The 19,908-nt window shown below is 40.4% G+C and overlaps 1 protein-coding gene across 15 annotated transcripts in view; it reads right to left on the bottom strand.

Annotated features, from left to right (window-relative positions):
* NRG1 (neuregulin 1) overlaps positions 1-19,908 on the bottom strand; it is a 464,304-nt gene that overhangs the window by 148,260 nt on the left and 296,136 nt on the right. For 12 of the 15 annotated variants that reach the window (XM_072030964.1, XM_072030966.1, XM_072030965.1 and 9 more), the window contains one exon: positions 3,074-3,251. In XM_072030964.1, coding sequence (XP_071887065.1) covers positions 3,074-3,251 — 178 coding nt within the window. The remainder of the gene's footprint in view (positions 1-3,073; positions 3,252-19,908) is intronic. The other 3 variants (XM_038170102.2, XM_072030970.1, XM_038170095.2) reach the window with 1 other exon arrangement.

Genomic DNA, 19,908 nt, shown 5'->3' with positions numbered 1-19,908 from the left:
ATGTCTGTCCCCTGTGCCTTCTGAATCAACCACCCTGAAATCATTCTAGTGAGTTTGGAGGAGCGATCCCTGAAGTTCAATTTATACAAAGTGCCAGTTTTCAGAAGGCTAAGTCTTAAGGAAACTTGCATTATTACAGTCTTTCAAACATTTTTTTTTTCCTTTTTCAAAAAAGGAAAATACTGTCAGTACCTACCTACTTCACTTCTGCAAAACTTATAAACCAGTAGCATTCACACTGGACATCAAAAAATACCAAGTTTCAGTATCATCTTTTCCATGTGTGCTCCAGGTGTCAGTCTAAAGTCTTAATTTTCTGCCTCTGAACTACACTTCATAATTCTGCCAGAATTTTTTTACAAATTGTTAAAAATCTAAAGATAAATATCCAGAGTTCAGAAACTTTTATTTTCTCCCTGCAATGAACAGGTTTTATTTAGCCATCACACAATGAGAAACATGATTTCTTATAAAATCTAAAAATATCAGAAATCACTTCTGGCTTTTTTTTTTTTTTTTTGGAAACATACAGCTTTTAAAGTAGACGTGAATCCTAGACAACTCCACAGCTATAATAGCCTTCCTAGATGATGTTTCCCAACCCTGGATAGTAGTAACAAATTCACACTAAAATGCTAGCTCTAACAATATGGCAGCATATGAACATGACAAGCATTTCTCAATGTTTTGTCACGGGAAAAAAATAAAGAAAAAAAAAAAAAAGAAAAATCCATCGTGACCATTGATATTCTTTCATTTGAGATAGGATTTTTTAATGTGACCTTATTTACTCTAATTTATATGTCTTATTATATTCCCATTTGCAATGCCTTTTCACCCCTTTTCCTCTAGCTTTAGAACACATGCTTGTCCCAGTTTTGTCAAAAAATCTGTCTTCTCTTAAGCTGTTCACATCTACTTTATACTGGAAGCACACATAAACAGCAAAAGAAAAGATGACAAAGCACTCATATGTCCCCAAGCTAAAATCTCCAAGTAGAATGATGAAGTAAATCCTTTAGATATCAGCAAAGGCAAAGGTTACAAAGGCAACCCTTGTCTTCCCCCTTTTCATACTCTACATCTAGTGATTTTTACATCTGTAAGGGGAAGGACTTCTTTTTTCCATACTGAAAATTCTGTTTTAAAACAGAAAATAGAACAGAGAAATTCTAAGGATGAGTGATACCTCCATCGCTGGGATAGCACACCAGTGTGAAATCCAAGTCTGCACTCTGCCCACTTACTGTGAGGGACTAGGACTTCAGATTTCCATTTTCCAGAAAGAGGTACAATTTATAGGGTATTTTTTCTCTGTATCTTTTGGGGAATTTTAGATGTATTTTGGCACATAAACCTGTAAAACAGCCTCACATATTCCACATACATAGTCTAATCAACGGCTATCAGTGAGTGTCCATTATGCCAGCTCCTTTCTAACCCTCTTACTTGCCTCCCTCTCCTTTCTTTCTCTCTCTTCCTCAAAACTTTGAGAGATTTTAAATTCATCCTAGTAGAGTTCTGGGTTTTCAAAAATGTTTCCTGCTCAGCTCCAGAAAATAACTTCCCCTGCTAATGTCTCCACTGTCTCGTGGTGCCTGGTAGAAGCCAAAACAGTTACTGATCCAACACTGAACTGACAAAGCCTAGCCTCAGAAGATGAAATCCAGGCTCCAGTGAGTTTGGTCAATCATCATCAGCAAAAATGTAACAGAAGAAAATATAGTCTGCTCCTCACGGGCAGCACTCTCTTGAGGGCCAGGCTCTGACCTGTACAGACTAGACTGAAAATGCAACTCTGACTGAGACATATGGCCCTCTAAATGGGTCCAGATAATTTGCCAGGCTAGCTGCCACCTGGAACAGCTCCATTTCACAAATGCTGGAAAGAGACATTGCAGATTCCAGTTGTGCGACCATGGCACTAGGGCTGCAGTGATGCTTGTCCATCCCCTTCCATATTCCATCAGCCCTTGTCTGGGGCACAGAAAGCCAAAAGGGAAGTCATAACATCTGGTTTTCAACCTGAATGATTCTGGAAAGTCAAGCACCTGTTTGATTTTGGCTGCTGTTTTTTCTACTGATATGAGATCTGATGAAGTATGAGGGCACTTAATACCCTGGAGGAAAGATCTCCTGTAAAGTCCACACCAAATCCTCTGTGTGTTGCACAAAGGGGAGGCAAGCCCCAGTGCAGTAAACTGCACCACTGCCTACTAAGAACAGAAGTAAGAGCTGAACCGTTGTATTGAGACAGAAGTAAGAGTTGAAGGGCTGTATTCAGACAGATTTTCATGGCGTCTTTTGGTGAAGGAGCAGCCACAATCAAAATTTCTAAGCCTAAATAACAAGGTAGAGACCCCACAGCAAAAGTCTTCTCCTTCATCAATGTAGAAAATAGGTTGTACAGCTTATTCTGCCTGCCCTTCTGAAACAGGGCACCACACAATCCCTTGGCACTGGTCAGCAGTCATGTGTTGGGGACACTTTCTACCAGGCAGGAAGATGAGATTTGCAGCCTTTGCTACTCATCTGGCATCTGCTAGACTCGTGCTTTGTCCTGCATATGCTGGAATGCCTTTCTCAAAGGACTGCTGCAAGCTTGCATATCACACTTGAAGTTAAAACAGAAAGCATGCAGCCCTTCTTCAGGACTAGATTGTTTACAAAGCAAATTTCAAAAATATTTCCAAATCCAAATCCACATTGCATTGATGATTTTAAATGTTCTTGGATTTTAGACAATAAACATAGGGTACCTCTGTTCTCATGTGTAGTTTAAAAATAGCCCGTCTCCAAGATTTACTGGTTAAGATGATAGCCTTTGGCTATCCGAGAAGAAAGAGGCATTGAAAAGGTAAAATTATTTATGAAATATTTATACCATACTACCTCTTCATCCATACGTTCAAAAAACAAAGTCAGCATCTGCTTCCTTAAAGTTCCTTCTTCTTTACCTCATAGCTTTTAGCTTTCTGATGCCACAATTAATAACCTTAATGCTTGTTTTCTTGTGAGCAATCTTCTCCCCACCCCTCCCAGCTCCACTTGTGACATATGTCTCTGTACTTACTTTTGTTTTTTGGGGATCTTGACATTATCCGGTTTGGTTTTCTTGGTTATTTCCTTTCCATTCTTTAACCATTTGAATCTGAGTGCAGGGTACTCTGAAGTGGTTTCACACCTTAGCACTAGCTTCTGACCCACAGCAACCTCTTGGTTTTTCATTTCCTTCAATTTGGGAGGCACTGCTAAAGAAATAAAAGAATGAGCTGGTGATTAGGCCATCCTCAAAAAAGAAAACAGTGCTAACCACAGTTGATGTAGGCAAAGCCAGACAGCAAAACCCCAACCAGGCAAGCAATGCTTCTGCACCAGAACTTAATAAGTAAGGGTCAGTTGTGTGTAAACACACATCAAACTTAAAGCATAAGCGTGTATCTAATGACAGTCTACTTTGTTTCTTTGGAGTCTTCCTATATTGGTCTTATGAGACAATTCTGCCTGAGTGAGAATTGAAATGCTACTTCTGAGTATGGTATAAAGCACTATTAGCACTTAGTTGATCATGAGCACCTAGACACAAGACAGCATACTGCATCAGGCAGACGAGGTAGGTAATATAGAGGGAGGACATCTTGACGAGTTATTTATTTTAACTGTTATGAGTCAGTGGATATCCAAAGGCTCCAGGTGCAACTGATGTGACAAAAAGCTAAAAGCAAGAGTACAAGCTCAACAGCTTCCCTAATCTGAGGAAGGGCTCTTGCTCCAGCCAAACATTATAACCCACATTATACACCTAGCACAAATCTCAGCTTGGCTACATCCTTTCCCTGAGGCAAGAGACGACGGACTTGGAAGCCCATCAAGAGAATCAATATCAATTAAGGATATTTTGGACCCAGAAGGGGACACTGCATTGAAAATGCTCAGCCAACAGCTCCCACACACTGATGAGCTCCAGCTGATGCATCTCAATTTCTACCATGTTGTAACAATAGCATTTCTTCTGTAGATAAATTTCAAACCATTTAGGACTTTCTAAGCTAAAGACCTCTAATACTCTTTATCCAGTACTGGTCTTTGAGCACAGCATTTACACAAAAATACAGTGGCATTGTGAGATGCTACCCTTCATTTGACCCAGCGTGTTAGCTGCAAAGCAGCTTTTACCATGCTTCTGTAGCAAGGTAAACCACCAAATTTAAACTTATTTTTCCTGAGGCTAAATACAACACCTTTACCACATAACTGGGGAGGGCTATTATGGAAAGTTACATCTAGTCAGTTGAGGGGTGACAGCATGTGAGTCTATCTCAGCTCAGCTGTGCCCCATTGTTAGCCTATACCCTCAGGAAGCTGTTATTCCCATGCAGCACCTCTAGCATAGTGTACTGTTATTTTTTGGTTTGTTTCTTAAACAGCTGTAATATTGTCTGAGGAAGTGAATGGCCAGTATGGCCAAATGACTTTCTACAACATGCAGATCAGGATCTCTCATTGTGATGGCAATAGGTTTCCACTATGGTCCTGTGTAAAAAAGTGTTTGACACCCTGGAACATGCTTGATGGTGTTTTGATGTTTGGTGCTCATGCATTTGTGGGGACTTGCTGACGTAAATTGCTCTTAATTATTATTCCCGTCAGGCAAAAATCAAGCAGCACCATCACAGCCTTAATTCTGAGAGATGTGTATCAAATGATGAGACATGTTTGATATGTGCTTGCCTGCTAGAGAGCAGTGCTGCCTGTCCCACATGTGAGGCGACCTTTCTGATCTCATCACAGGACTGCCCAGGGAAGCCAGAGGTATTCTGATTTCCTTGGACACTGGGCCCAGAGCAGAGTGACATAAGCAGCAGTGGGAAAGTGGGGTCTACAGTAAAAGAGACACTGAGGTGTGGCTATCGAGCCACAGTGGAGGTTCTGGACATGGGGCAGGCACAGGGATTGGGGCAGTGACAGAGCTGCCTCAAGCACTGTGTGGCATACCAGGTGAGTGAACGGGGACCAGGATTTCATGGTCAGAAGGAAATCTCCCTCAAAATGTGTTTTTATATGTCAGTTTCCATTCTCCTGCCCCCATCCCCCAAGTCAATTTTGGAAATTCCAACACATTCCCAAAATGCTACCATAACAATTTTTGCTTTCCATAGAACGAATGTCCACATATTGTTTTAACAATGTGTCTAAGTATTTACACTTTTGTAATAGTGTGTGTGTCCATGCATCTATTTGTATATACATGTACAATTACATATGCACGTATGCAAATATTCAAGTATTTATCCAAGAGGGAAGGATTTTTTGAAAGATACAACCTTTCACTTTTCTAACAAAAATAATTAGCATTAATTATCACCTTTACAAGTGAGGTTTATGCTAATAATTTCATTGTGTCACCTAATATATAATCCTTTGTCACTACATGAGAAAAGGAGCTGCAGAGGTATGAAATAAAGAGATGGTATTCCTTATTTGAATATATTTTACTCATTATATCCTGATCCCATATCTCAAATAAATTAAGGGAATAACCACAGTTGCAAAGCTCAAAATTTTGTGCTAAAGACTTCAACTGGTTATTGATTTTTCCTGTCAACATAGCAGGGTAAAACTGGGAATAAAAGGGAGATGCCATTTTGTTCCTGAATTTTATTTTAATTCAATATTATCTGTGCAAAATGACTTGCAGATTTCTTCCTCCATAAGAACTGTCAGTGAAAAAAAAAAGTGTTAAATTAATATGCTCAACTCTTGCCATAATTCAGGAGTTACCAGGAAACATAAAAGAGGATTTAATCAATGGCAGTGACCCTCACTAATTCACAGTAACTCGCTGTCCAAGCATGCAGGCTCTCCAGGGAAAGCAGTAAAAGCTGTTCACAGACATGACAGAAAAGAGACTGTGCCTTTCTTTCTCTTTCTCTCTCTCTCTCTCTTTTTTTTTTTTTTCCCTTCTTTTTTTTTTTTTTTTTTTCATTTACACTATGTTTGTTTCCTTTCAGCTACAGTTTTGCAAAAGCTAATCAGACCTGTCAGGCATACGAGACAGCTCGTGCTGATAAAACTACAGCTCTGTATATTTGGATTGAAATCAGCTATGGCTTCCACAGATGCAAGAGGTAGATCACTTTTGTCACAGTCTGTGTCAGTTTTTCTGGTTCTGGTGAGCCAGGAACTTGTCTTGTAAAAAATATTTTTAAAGGTGTCAAGAATATTTATAATGATAACTAGGCATTGCTCCTCCCCAAACACCTCCCTGTCCTTGCCTCTCTACCCCTTTCTCCTTTGTCCCAAAGGCATCTCCTGTCAGCTTGGCTCCTTTCCACCTGCATCTCACTGCCTGCCATGGAGCATGGCTTCTGCCACCACCAGGGCTTCTGTCCAATGCTCTGGGTGAAGCTGGCCACCACCAGGAGGAACAAGGGAGAATGGGCACAGAAAGCACTTTCTGGGTCTCCCACATATGCACAGAGGTTCAGATGCCATCTGGCAAAGGGTGACTTGGTCAAAATATATTCTCAATATTGAAAAGAGACTTGCAGAATTTACTGTAGAACAAGTTTTGGACAGTGCCATTGAAAGTTTCTCTGGTACTGCAGCAGCAGAGCTCTCCCACATGCCATCAGTCACAGAATGACAAGGGCCAGATAGCAAAGAAAATAAACAAATCCCGATGAGAGACACTGGAAACTAACTGTGCAAACACCCTGAAAATGGCACTGCCTGAATGAAAGGTGTGGTGGGATCCAATTTATTTGTACTCCTTATACTGAAAATATGCCGGAACCCTGGGAGGGCCTCACATTTTAAGAGTCAATTAGACATACAGAAAGGCACCCACGTCCAACCCCACGCTTTTCACACTCAAGACCTCCCTCTGTGATCTGTGGACCTCCCTGGATTTGACAGACTTTCTAGGAAAGCACCAAGGGTGATAGCAGCCAGAGAGGGCTGCCTCACTGTGACAAGCCCTACAGAAGTGGCAGCCGTGTCAGCAAAGGTCCCTGCACTGTTGGGAGAGCACGACTGGCAAAAGCATGCAAGGTGTTAGATCACTGCTTATTGTAGTGGCTTGAATGCCTGTCATTTTTTTGCTTTTCCTTTTTTTTTTTTTTTTTTTTTTCTTTCAGAAATGTATGTCTGCTGGCCTGCATAATATCACTGCAGATAAGGAACACACATTTCTATATTCACTCTGCAAAAGACACATTGATAATGTATGACTGGAGATAACTTCTTCTCTCTGGACTTTGGTGAGTTTGGCAAAGCACAGCAATCTCCTCACCCTCAGTGTTTGATTGTGTAGTTAATCTGCATGGAACCTCAACACATTGAACAAATTAAACAGGAAACCTGCAAAATATTATCACACAACTACATGCTTTCAGCTGAAATTCCATGAGGTACTTTTTTTTTTTTTTTTCCTCTTCCTAGGAAGGCACAAAGGTTTTTAAGAGTCCGAATACAGGAATGTATTAGACATGGTTGCCAGTATGCATATGTGCACAATTTGCTGTGTAAAATTGTGATGAATGGTTTGGTGAGTGGTAATAGAAGCCACAAAAATAACACCCATTGCCTTGGCCTCAGCTTTGCTTTTTTCTAGCACAATGCTCAAGGCAGGTCAGTAATGCAAGACAAATTATATTATTTCCAAAAAGCCTTCTCCCCTTGCATATGAGATTGTAATCAAGCTCAGGCTTATCATCAGCAGACCAGATTTTCTAAAGCCTCTGGTAAAAACAATATAAGCTACACTTTAAAACATATACTGCTCCTGCTTAGACAACTAAAAAAAAATATATATATATATATATTGTTTTCCATTGTTTTTAAACTTTCTATTCTCTCAAGCAACGTTTGGATTCTGAGCACTTTTCAAAACTTTGGTATTTCATTCCAGCATGCTGAGTCTCTGTGCAGATTATCTATACGATAAAACACTGTGGGTAATGATAGATAATCCCACAGCAGAGTGCCTATTCAGTTACCAGAGTAACTGAATACGATCTAAGAGATTGGAAAATCAAACAAATAATTTAGCTGCTTAAACGGAATTTTTTCAGTTCTGAGCTCTTTCAAAAATATGTCCAGATACATTGTAGCCTCTGGGTCTTGATATGATTTGAATACTTATGCCTGTGAAGAAGAGCAAAAGGAAAAATGCAAAACTGACTTTTTTTTTTAAGCACTACATGTAAAACAAAGATCCACAGAATCTCATTCTCTTTCATGATGTTAAAAGGATTTTATTTTTCATAAATGTTAGATATTGTAAAGGCCAAGAGAAAGAAGAACACCGCAGGAAAGGCTAGCATCAAGTTCAGGAGCCAAGAAATGGAGCAAGAGGGAGGAATATAACACTACTGTCATGTTCTTTGAACATTGGACCAGGCAAGGAACCTGTAAATGCCATTGTAAATCAGAGTAGCTACTCCCAAAAGCCAATCACAAAACCAACTGCAACTCTGACTACCCTGACTGGGAGTTTTTATCTCCAGCTGTGGATCATTTGAATCATTTGAGACTAAACTCATTGAGCTTGACAGGTTTGACACATTTAGGTGTGACAGTCCTGAATTCTCCCTCCATCCTTTCAAAGCAATGGTGCACACAGTGAACTCAAAGATATCCACCTAAAGTCCTGGTTTATTCTGGATGAGAAGCTTTCAAGTATGTTTCATGCCAGAACTGATAGAAATTTACCCCTTGCCATGAAACTGCTACTTGAGGTTGTGTTAATCTCCATTTTGTTCTCCCTATCAGAAACACAGTAAACTCTTCCAAAGAGAATGTCATGGACTGTCTGATAACATGATATTGGGAAGGCAACTTTTTGAATAGGACACGGAAAATGGGCATATGGAAAAAGCACTGTGCAAATGGAGAAGGTCTCCATACTTCCCTCCACTGTACAAGTAAAAAGCTTCTTTAGTGGATCCTGGAAAAGGATGGTAGGGACAAATGGGCATTTCTAGTAGAAGTATCATGCCCATGAAAGAAAGATAGACAGTGTACATTTATTCAGTGTAACAAGATAATGCCAGGCTACCCAGCCTCATGCAGTCACTCAAGATATCAGTTTCCAAGCTTAGACCTCCTCAGAGACAGGGAACTGCATTCAAAGATAGCAAAATGTAGGTTACACAAGAGAAGCTGTGTGTGAGCAAGCATGTAACATAAAGATTACAATTTAAAGGTCAACACTTAATTTATTTACTGATGATCATGTCTGCAGGAATGCACAGCCTGATTATATTAAATACTCCTCTGTTTCACAGGGTAGCAGCTGACTCCAACTAGCTGCATCCCTGATAAACTTTTATGATCCTGTTAGACATTGTCAATAAAAAAAAAAAATCTGATCATAGAGACTGAAAATGTGGGGACAGCGTAAAATAAATATACTTGATATGCAAAAAGCAATTCAGGGACAACCGCTCATAAAGTCGATATAAAAATCTGCAGGCCCATATTTTACATACCTAAGTGCATAAAGGTAGACTCCAGAATCTTTATTTGAGCACTAAAATGAAAGCAATCCAATGCACAGAAATGCTATGCAGGCATAAATCCCATGGATTTCAAGAGGACTTGCAAGTGCTTTCTTAATGTGATTTTTTAAAATGAGGCCATTTTTGATTTAGGAGCTGAATTTCAGGACTCCATGTAAGAAAAGTTTGTCTCAAGTTGTAAGCCTTGAAGTCAGATGAGGGGAGGATGGGTGGCTTGCTGACTCATACATATATATCCTTCTTTTTGATTAGTGATTTTCATCACTAATCTCTGTCTTAGCTTGAAAAAAAAAGACATCCAGTAAGTCACCAAAGAGAGTCTTGTACAGCTGAGAGAATCACCTGAAAGCAAATCCTGTGACTTCATTGTTAATGGGACTGGGTCTTAAGATAACAGCTCATGATCAGACTTGGAAGATGCACCAGATCAATGAGTATACAAAATTTAAACCTCAGGTCTCAGCTGTGGTACATGTGTAGCTACCTCAGTGTTCCCTAAGATTGTTCTGGGAAGGATGAAAACAACTAGGAAGAAAAGAAAGCAAGAAGGAAAGAAGTGCAACATAATGATATGCCAAATTCATTGTTCTTTAATATCATTTCAAAGTTTATTCCTCCCTATAGCAGCGGATTGCTGATGAAAATCATTTTCAGGTGATTCTCTCTGTCTCTCTCATGGTAGCACTTACACTTTTTAATGAGTTCCTTAGAATATTAGCCTGTTAGCCTGAGGGCTCCAAAGTCTGCAGCCATCTCCTCCTCTCCCTCTCACATTTCTTTGTCTATGGCACACCCCTGTACCTGCCACTGGTGTGCTGAATCCTCCAAGTTTTACACATCCTATGTACATGTTGTATGTACATCCTATGTATGTTGTGTTTTGTAACTCTTGTTTCCACCTCCTCTGGTCTGGGCTGCCTCTCCATCCCCTCAGCATTTCAACATCTAGCTTCACCTTCACACAGTTCCAACAATGCTGGGGGTGCTCATGCACAAAGGCCATGAATGACTGCTTTCCCTTAATCCTAATCATAAATAGGCACATTTCTTTTTCCTTCTGGTGTGTACAGTTTTCTTGGCATAATAGCATTTTCTGATTCTGCAATAGCTCCACTTCACAGATGAAAGTGTGCCATGCATCAGCCAATAAATTACCCAGTGTAGATCTATCCATGGCAGGCCCTTCATACTCAGAAAAATCTTCCTTATCCCCTTGAGGCTGTGGGAGCCTTAACAAAAAAAAGAGCAACACACATCATAGAGACACTGCCAGCACACTTTTATGTGCCTTTTCAGAGATCTTCCTAATTAAACATGCCAAACTGTACCTACACCCCATGAGAGCTCAGTTGTGTAGAAGCAATAGTATGCCACATGTATGCATGATGTAGCATTTAATAGACATCAAGCAACATTATAGCCACAGGATTGACATAAATTTCCCCATTATTGAAACAACCCTCCATTCTGAAGAAGAAAAGCAGAAGGGCCCACTGGACACCTCATTAGCCAGTTATACAGAACAGGGATTAGGGGGTGACATGACAGGTGAAATTCAGTGGAAACTGTGGTCAGAAGGAGTTTCCCAGACTGTGGGATGCAAGGTGCCTCAACTGGTGACCAGTAACCAGCTCATCCAACATTGGCTCACTGCCACCACCACTAAGAATACCTGAGGAAGCTGATTTGGGGGATGTAAGCACCAGAAAGAATAATCAGTGAGTACACAGAATGACTCAAAATGGGACTTGCCAAAATAACAGCCTGCCTCAAAGTACCAAACAATCTTCTTCTCACAAAGTTCACAAAGACACCACCACTTCTTACCAAGTAGATGAGAAAACTTCCAGTCATCCTCAGGAACAACCTTCCACTGGGACCATAAACTAGGGTCTGTCCCCACCCAGACTTAATCCAAATTTCCTCAGTTGTCTTCATCTGGTTCTGGTCATAGGTGGAGCAGAGCATGTACCATCTCATCCCAGAGGCACAGCACATGAAGGAGGAATATTCCCCACAGCGCAAGTAGACCTGAACCTTTGAGATGACTGAAGTGGCCATCAGCTGGTAATGTCTGTTAGCAAAACCTTCAGTTTTTGGTAGAAGGTATGGAAGCAGTTTAGCCAAGGAGCCCCAAAGCCCTCTGAGCCATTTCAGTAACTGGGAATCTAGAAACACTTGGGCATTTTACACAAATCATCAGCTCCAAGTCAGCTCAGCAAAAATCTGAACATGGCACTCAACATAATGTACAATCACAGTATGCAGAGAGGAGCTCATTGCCTCTACACCATACTTCATTACATATCCTACAATGTAACTTATTTACAACAAATACTGATCCCCACAGTTCCACTCTGAAGCTCAGACACTGAACCCCACAGTAACACTCTACATGGTAAAACAGAGATGAAAACTGCAGTGAAAAGTAAACATTTATGTCACACCTGTTTAAAAATGCATAGGTGATCTTTAGAAAAATGAAAAATTAAACAAAAATTCTTAAGAATAAATGTTGCTAAATACCTGCAATCAGGAACAGCTCTCAAAATGGCCTAATTAGAAGCATCTCCCCTGGTTAAATTATTATACAAGATTAGACATCCTTTTAAAGGTCAACCTCCAAAAATCCATTACCGCTTGATCAGTAAAGTGTGCAGAAACACGCCACGGTCCAGCCATCACTGGAGGAGGGGCAGCAAGACTTTATGCAATGCTGAAATGGTTTATGGACTGTAGGCAAAAGTTCAAAAATTATGTACGAAAAATTACAAGGCCGTTAAAAAATATACTCCAGATCAACTGTAAGCAGTGAAATTGCATACCAGGAAACCTGTGTGAATGCTAAGTAGCAGGTCACACAAGACAGGGATCACCACACAATCACAGAAAACCATGAAATAGTTCTCAAAGGGGCCATCAAGTCCAGCCTGGAGCTTCCAGTCTGTAACTATCAACCCCATCCTGGCTGGTGTTTACGTGACCTTTTGCCAAAATCCCTCAATGGCCTTAAAATCTATGATTATGTGAAAAAGACTATAACATGCTTGAAACATTTAGTGATCATTTAACAGACTAACAGTAATTATTTAACAACCTAAGTATCTAGCTCCTATAATAGTGACCACCAGTATGTATTGTCAGATAGGAATTATGGCTTTTGTTATATGAAAGTGTTATTCTTTATGTCGGAGCCATAAGCAGACCTTCTAAATTCACAGAAAAATATAAAGCGTTGCAAGTAATGTGCATTATTTACCAAATCGTATGCCTCATTCTAGGCTCTCCATTAACAGAACAGAGACTATATTGCTAGGTATAGCTAAAAAACAGCTGGAGAATAAACTCCACACAAATTTTGAACAGGCTGCCGGTAAAAAGAATAAAGACATGGTAAATCAGGCAAACCTCCCTTCCCCCACTTCTTTTAAACTTACAAATGGTTTTCGTGTGTCACAGTTTTGGATAAAATCACAGCCTGAAAATTGATTATATCAAGTATGCAAGTATCCAGGGCTTTATTTGCTATATGATAAGAGCTAAAGGCTCAACACAGTACTAGGCAAAATTCAGTCCCTGTGAAAATAAAATGCTTTGTCATTGATTCGATACAGCTAGACTGTCACCCCAGAAGACTGGGAAATGTGCTACAGTCATTACAAAAGGGCAAAAATAAAGGAAGGTCTTTGTCTATATCCAAATTTGCAAAATTCTAAATAAAGCATAAATCAATTTTATTCAGACCAATGGAAAACCTCAGTGTGAACACATTTAAACTGATTTAGAGCTGATTTATGATTAAACACACATTAAAATCAATTCCTTAACAAATTAAGTTGAATCAATAAACTTCTGGATTAAATTAGTCATAACAGGTCTTTCTACAGGCAACACTCTCTGCTTCAATTGAATTGATTTAAGAAACCTGACTTTAATGACAGTGACTTCATGTGCTAACGCTCGTATATGTAAGTATACATTCATTGTTCAGGGTAGAGACATTAACATGACTATAAACCTCTGCACAAGAGGACTAATCAGACCAACATCCCATCCTTTCCTTTGTCTCCTTTTTGATCCATTCTCAAGAATAGTGACCTTGTGAGCAATAGATTCATTTTGCTACTACTGGGCTGGATATTTTGACATATCATCTGCTGCAATCTATCTGTTCCACACCATTTCTAGTTAAAGTTTCAATTTGTTGTTATTTCTGCAACTTGAAATTCTTCCACTGCTTTTAATTCCCAGCTAGGACAGTGATTTCAATCACGAATCACCTGGACTTCACACACATAACAGCCAGCACACAATATGCTTTTCAACTGCTGACAAATTACTGGAGAGCATTAGTAATATGACTGCAAGCCTGTCTTCAGGAAGGCTATTTCCACCGTGAAGTCCCACACAAATCTGAATTGAGCTCAAATCCGTTTAATTCAGATTTGGATAGCTGAGCTGCAAGGCCTGAATCTGCACAGTCTTTACAATATCAACAGAGTCAAAATCTCAAGTTGGAACCCTGAAATAAGCAAGAAGGTTGCCCATATGCCTAGTATTTATACCGTGCTTGCAGTGTCCCAGCAGACTGCTGATCTACTTCTTGCAGAGACAATCTTAAAATAAAGGCTCCGGCTTAATCACATGTGGCCCCTGTGCCTCTCTGAAGCTACCTGAAGTGGGGAACTGCAAAACATGTTAGAGAAGACTTCTTCTGCTTGACAGACACAGAAGGGATGTTTCTCCAAGATGAGATCATCAAAGAAGAACTAAATCTCCCTCTAGAGAGCATCTGCTTAGTGCTCGAACCAATTCTCCTGTTGTCAATTTTTTTCTTCCTTTTAGTACTTTTCAAGAAAAAGCCATCCTTCAAGAACCAAACAAAACCTCATTATCCATCCAAAATGCTATCATGTCAAGTTCAAAACTGGATTTTAATTGAAAATGACATGTAATAGGAAGAATGCATAACTCTCTCCCCAGACATACTGAACCTGGTGGTTGCCAGTCATTTCTTTTGTCCAGATTTTCTAGAAGAAATGAGAAAGAAACCCATAATACTAGAAGGGTTATAACACAAAAGCTTGATCCTAAAAAATCTGAGAAAGCATAGGACTACAACTGAAACTGTTGTGCAACTCCAGCAGCAGAACTAGCAGGTATATCAAGTTTGAAATAATGCTCAACAAGGCGGTATGAATACTGAGATACATGCTGTCTCACAAGAAGCCCAGTGAATGGAAGGATTTATTTACTGGAGATGAGCAAAAAGACAAGCCTGCTGTTTATGTAAAATGATGTGTCTAAGCCATTTGCCTCTTTTATTTATTTATTTTTACCTCCAGTTTTTCTCTCCCAGAAAGAATGAAAATTCAGATAATTTCACTAGTCCTGCCCTCATAAAGTAACATGAGTATCTCTGCTTAGGAATGTACATTTATTCTTTTCATCATGAGCTGGGTAATGGTCTGAAAGCCCATCCAGTAGACCAAGGACTCTCTTGGGTCTAACAACACTCCCATGTGTTTGGGCATTACAGCCACCAAAATATTCCCTTATTAGTTGCAGACTGGGATTCTACCTACACACTTGGGACAAAATGAAACTGTGGGGAGAACTGGCATGCCCAGCATAGAAAACCCTTCTGACAAATAAAGAAAAGGTATACCAAAGCACCTTCTTGGTGGACTGGAACCCGGTTCCAGTCACATGTCCCAGCATTGCAGGACTTCTTCAAAATTTGTCCTACATCGGTAAGTACGTAATAACAAAAGCTATGTAAGTGAAAGCAGTGAAAGACTGATGGAGGAAGCCAAGAAAGAACCACAACAGTATCAGAAAGGGATGTTCTGAAGGAAAAACATAGGGGATGATTTCATTGCATCTGCTGAAATATAATATCCTGAGTCCCCCTTCTGGCTGTGAATGGAATTTTATGTAGGAGGCAACCAAACAGGACACCATTATTGCTGAGGAAAATAAAGAAAATCAAGCCAGAAAAGTGGTCTGTAGAAGAGAATCACACTCTTTTCAGAGTATCACCTCATTCTGAATCTCTGTGTCTCTACTGAGAGATGTCATAAAACCTAGCATGGATGAAAGAATTAATAATAATACAAAAATCCCAGTATCATTATACTGAATGCCTACTGTATTTTTCCCTTTTAATAATTTTTATTGTACCTAGAAAGAAATTAAGGTGGATTTTGGAATTCATTATTTCCAAGTATGATCTTTTTGCAAAGTATTTTATCTCACCAGCTTCATGAATATCCAGTAGTACTTGAGCATACCAACGATTAAGAAAAAACGGTATCAAAATAGCTTTTTTCCTGGAGCCTCCAGAAGAATCAAGCTATTTATGATGGAGTGAGAGGACATGAACACTCAGTGAGATCAGGGAGGTGTGAAAGAGCCCAAAAGCCACTTTCATGAATAGCCTTGTTGTGAGTTGGGATTGTATAGAGGTGGGTTAAAATCCAGCAAAACATCAACAAAGTGATGATCTCCACTGGCACCTCCATCTGCAGCCTTCCAGGACTCCCTAAGCACATACCAAACACAGCCATGGAATTTCATATTTTCCTATCAAGAAAGACAAAAACTGCAGAGCCACTTGCCCTCTTTCCCACAGTCTCTTCATCCTAATCTTTCTGAGAAAAAAAAAAAAAAAAAAAGGAAGTTTTTCATTTTTCAGTAAGTATTTCTCACTGCTCATGAGCTGGAATTGTTTTGATAGTAGTGAAAGGTTGACAGTTGTTAATCCCCAGGGCTTGCTTCCCTAGTCTTAAATATAATTTAAATAATCAGAGGAAGCACTGACCTAAACAACAGGTTTTAATCATCTTTTTTTTCTTTCTGTACTCCATTATTTTTCCAGAAAGAAAAAAAAAAAAAAGAAAAGAAAAAAGAAATCTTATTCATTGCTATTACAACCCTCTTATTTGCTGTTAGACACAGCCTTTAAACTCAATTTGCTAGTTCAGTTTTCCAATCTCTGAGGATATGCTGTCTTTGTCCTCCACTTATTTAGTCAGTAGTATAACTGAACATACACATAATCATGCTATAAATTCTTAGAGTTTTTATGTTGGAAAATATTGTATTATCTGCTATATTTGTTATCTGACTGATTATTCTGCAGAGGGATGAAGATTAAAATACAGAAAAAGAGAATTTTGAGATGACTTGCATTAGCTGAATCTGCTAGACACATGGGAGAGGAGAGAAGCAGAAATTTTATTAAAACATTGTGAATTCAAATCAACAGACTTACTAAAGAAAGAAGCACTGGACGTGATTTCCTGAGTCACATTTAAGTATGGACATCGTGTCCTTAAAAAAAAGAGAGGCATCTCTCATTATCATGCATAGATTGGGAACGAAAAGCACATTTTTTTGCTGTTTTAAATCTTATTCAGCAACTTCACGTTAAAAAAAATTGGTCGTATCATAGAAATAACTGAAAAACATAGAAAAACCTCTCTCAGTCACTGAAGCAGATGAGTCTAGCATTCCAAAAAGATCTCAGTGAAATTTCTACACTTTTGGTTTTCCACATTGGACAAAGTGGGAATTTACATAGCTTTGGTAATTTTACACTCAGACACCACTGGCATTGCATTCACATTAATAAACATGCTTGCGGAGTGGCTTACTGCACTTTATACTGGAGTGGGCAGCATCACTTTACAAACTGCTAAGATGAACAGTCCTTCACACATGATAATGACTCCAAGTGAACCAGGAAGAGGTTCACAGAGCCATCATCATCACATGAGCAGTCTGTCTGGCAGAATGTTTGTACCGTATCCCTTTTTATGAGGTGTGATATGAAATACTGTAAAACTGGATGGCTAGGCAGGGAGCTGTCCACTGGGGTAAAAAAGCAAGAAAATCTCTCTAAGGAAGGCATACAGGGTGTGGGAGGACAATAACACTCAGGAAAATAAGACATCGCCCCTAATAGAAGTCAAAGTAGACTTGTGATGGAAAAGCTGCACAGGGTGTGTTTGGGGCAAGCACAGAGAGCAGGAAAGAAAAACTTGGCAGAAACTGTCAAAATCAGCATAGTTTGCTCCCCAACCCCCAAGATTCCCTTTAACACAGGCCCAAAAGCCACATGGAGGAATGACAAGAGCTGTGTAATGTGACTACTCAACTCTCACACATGCCCTGGGGACACTTGCCAAAAGGGTTCTACACAGAAATAAACCAAACCAGTGCATCCAGGTTAGGACTCCATTTGCATTTGTTCTCTTTGCAGGCTGTTGCCTGGCCTCCAGCAAGGTTTTCCCACTACCTAGTGTGAAGCAATTCTCTTCCACATCCAACACAAAGGGGCAGCCTCAGTGCACCCCGTGGCAAGGGGTTCAGCGAGCCCCTTTGCCCCAGGCATGTGATGGGTGACAGTTGCCAGCTGATGCCTGACATGTGGGAGAAATGAGTGTGTGTGAGGGGTTAATCAGGATTGCCTGTAGGTGTGTGTTTTGCCTGCATTAGTTAAATCCAATAAAACATCAAAGCAAACATATTTAGAGCTTGGGTGGCTTTAGTTCACTTTGCTGTGATTCACTCCCAGAGCAGATTCTCCTACAATCCACTCGGAGCCACTAAACCCCAAACAGGAACCCTCAGCTCCAGGGTTTCCCACAGTTGAACTAATTCACTCTCAATGCAAATGTTTCGAGTGCCTGGCCTGGACCAGCTGCAGGGCTGATCACCTGGAGGGTTTGAGCACAGCAACCACTGGGCTGTAAATTCACAGTTTAGCTGAGTAATTTGCTCTCGTAGACAAGCCATTACTTCGACTTAAAAGCCCAACCAACTAAATCCCCCCCTCTCCAATGCTTACTCTAAGTTGCTGTGGCTCTGCTGTGGCCCGTGATGTACCACAAGGGTTCTGGCTCTGAGCTCGAAAACAATTAGTCTGGGGAAATTAAATGGTGCTTTCTGCGCACCTGTGGCTGGCTGCTCGCCCGTGCCTGACAGCCGAGCCTCTCCCACACAAGCACTCGCAGGAGCAGCCTGCTGTGCCCAGGCTGGGTTCTCCCAAAAAGCTGTCGAGGACAATGGTAATGCTTCTCATGCAGCTCAATGAAACCACTGGTTTGGGAAAAAAGGAAAAAAAAAGGAAAAGAAAAAAATAGAAAAAAGAAAAAGAAAAAAAAAAGGAAAAAGAAACCCCCCAAAAAAGAGGGAAAAAAAAAGAGAGGAAAAAAAAAAAAAAAAAGAAAAGAAAAGAAAAGCTGCTCCTGAGGGTCTCTGCTTAGAAAATTTATATTTTAAACAGGCAACAGCTAATATCAAGGGGGAACAGATACATTACCAACAAGTCATTTCCAAGCAGCTAATAACTGTTTCCCTACCCACCAGATCCTAGGATGCATTTTCAGGTTTAAACATAACGTATACATTGTAAATAGCGGAAACATCTGGGGTTTATTATAACACCACTTTGCTAGCCTTGGGCATTGTACAACTCCCGCAGGCCACAGTTCACCCTTGACCTGCCAAACACGATTACTGTACTCAGGCAACTTCCCCTGCTCCACAGCTGCTCTCCTTTCCCTCCCCTCCGTCAATACTCATTACCGCTGTCATTACAGCTACCATCCTAGAGCGGCCAGTCAAAAACTTGGGTTTCCATGGTCACCACATGGAAACAGCATGGCATTGCAGGCAGGGAAAAGGTGGTGAGGACGGCCATTGAAGTCATTTTGCCTGCTGACCCTGGGAGAAGAAGGACTACACAATGCCATCTGCATCAGCAGCTTTTTGCCTCCCCTCTCCCATTCTCCACACCTTCCTTCTCTGTCCTGCTCATCCCACCATTGTTACAGCTTTGATACACCTCAAATTCCCCCATTTTCAAATCTCCGATCTCCCCCTGAGCCAAAGTTACCCTGTCTCGCTATCCCAGTACTCCTGTACTCACTTCCCTGCCATGTCTTGCTTCCCAAGATCTCTCCTCTCACCCTCCTTCTTTTCCTTGCTTTTCACTCACTCTTCCCACTGCCTGACACCCAGCCCCACAAATCCTCAAACTTCAGTTGTCCCATCCACCCCACCCAACTTCTCTAACACTTCTCCTTTCCTCTTGAATGTATTTCCAAGCCGACTTCTGCTTGCCTCTGTGTAACAACACCTCAAGTACAACACCACAGTAGAGCTGAAGCTTTTTTCCCCTGGAGACTCAGCTGGAGCTAAAGACTTAGGCAAGGCCAAGCACCAAAGGGGATACATTTGAGGGCTGTTGGCACAACATTGGACAGCAAAACTTTATCTGAACCAACTCAAAGTGTGAATCCAAAGTACATCAGCTAACCTATGGTGTAGACACACCTTCAGAAATAGAGTGATGTTAATTCTAGTAGGTTTAGAG

The sequence above is a fragment of the Anas platyrhynchos genome, chromosome Z (assembly GCF_047663525.1).
Source record: "Anas platyrhynchos isolate ZD024472 breed Pekin duck chromosome Z, IASCAAS_PekinDuck_T2T, whole genome shotgun sequence".
NCBI lineage: Eukaryota > Metazoa > Chordata > Aves > Anseriformes > Anatidae > Anas > Anas platyrhynchos.
This window is presented reverse-complemented; position numbering and strand designations above follow the sequence as displayed.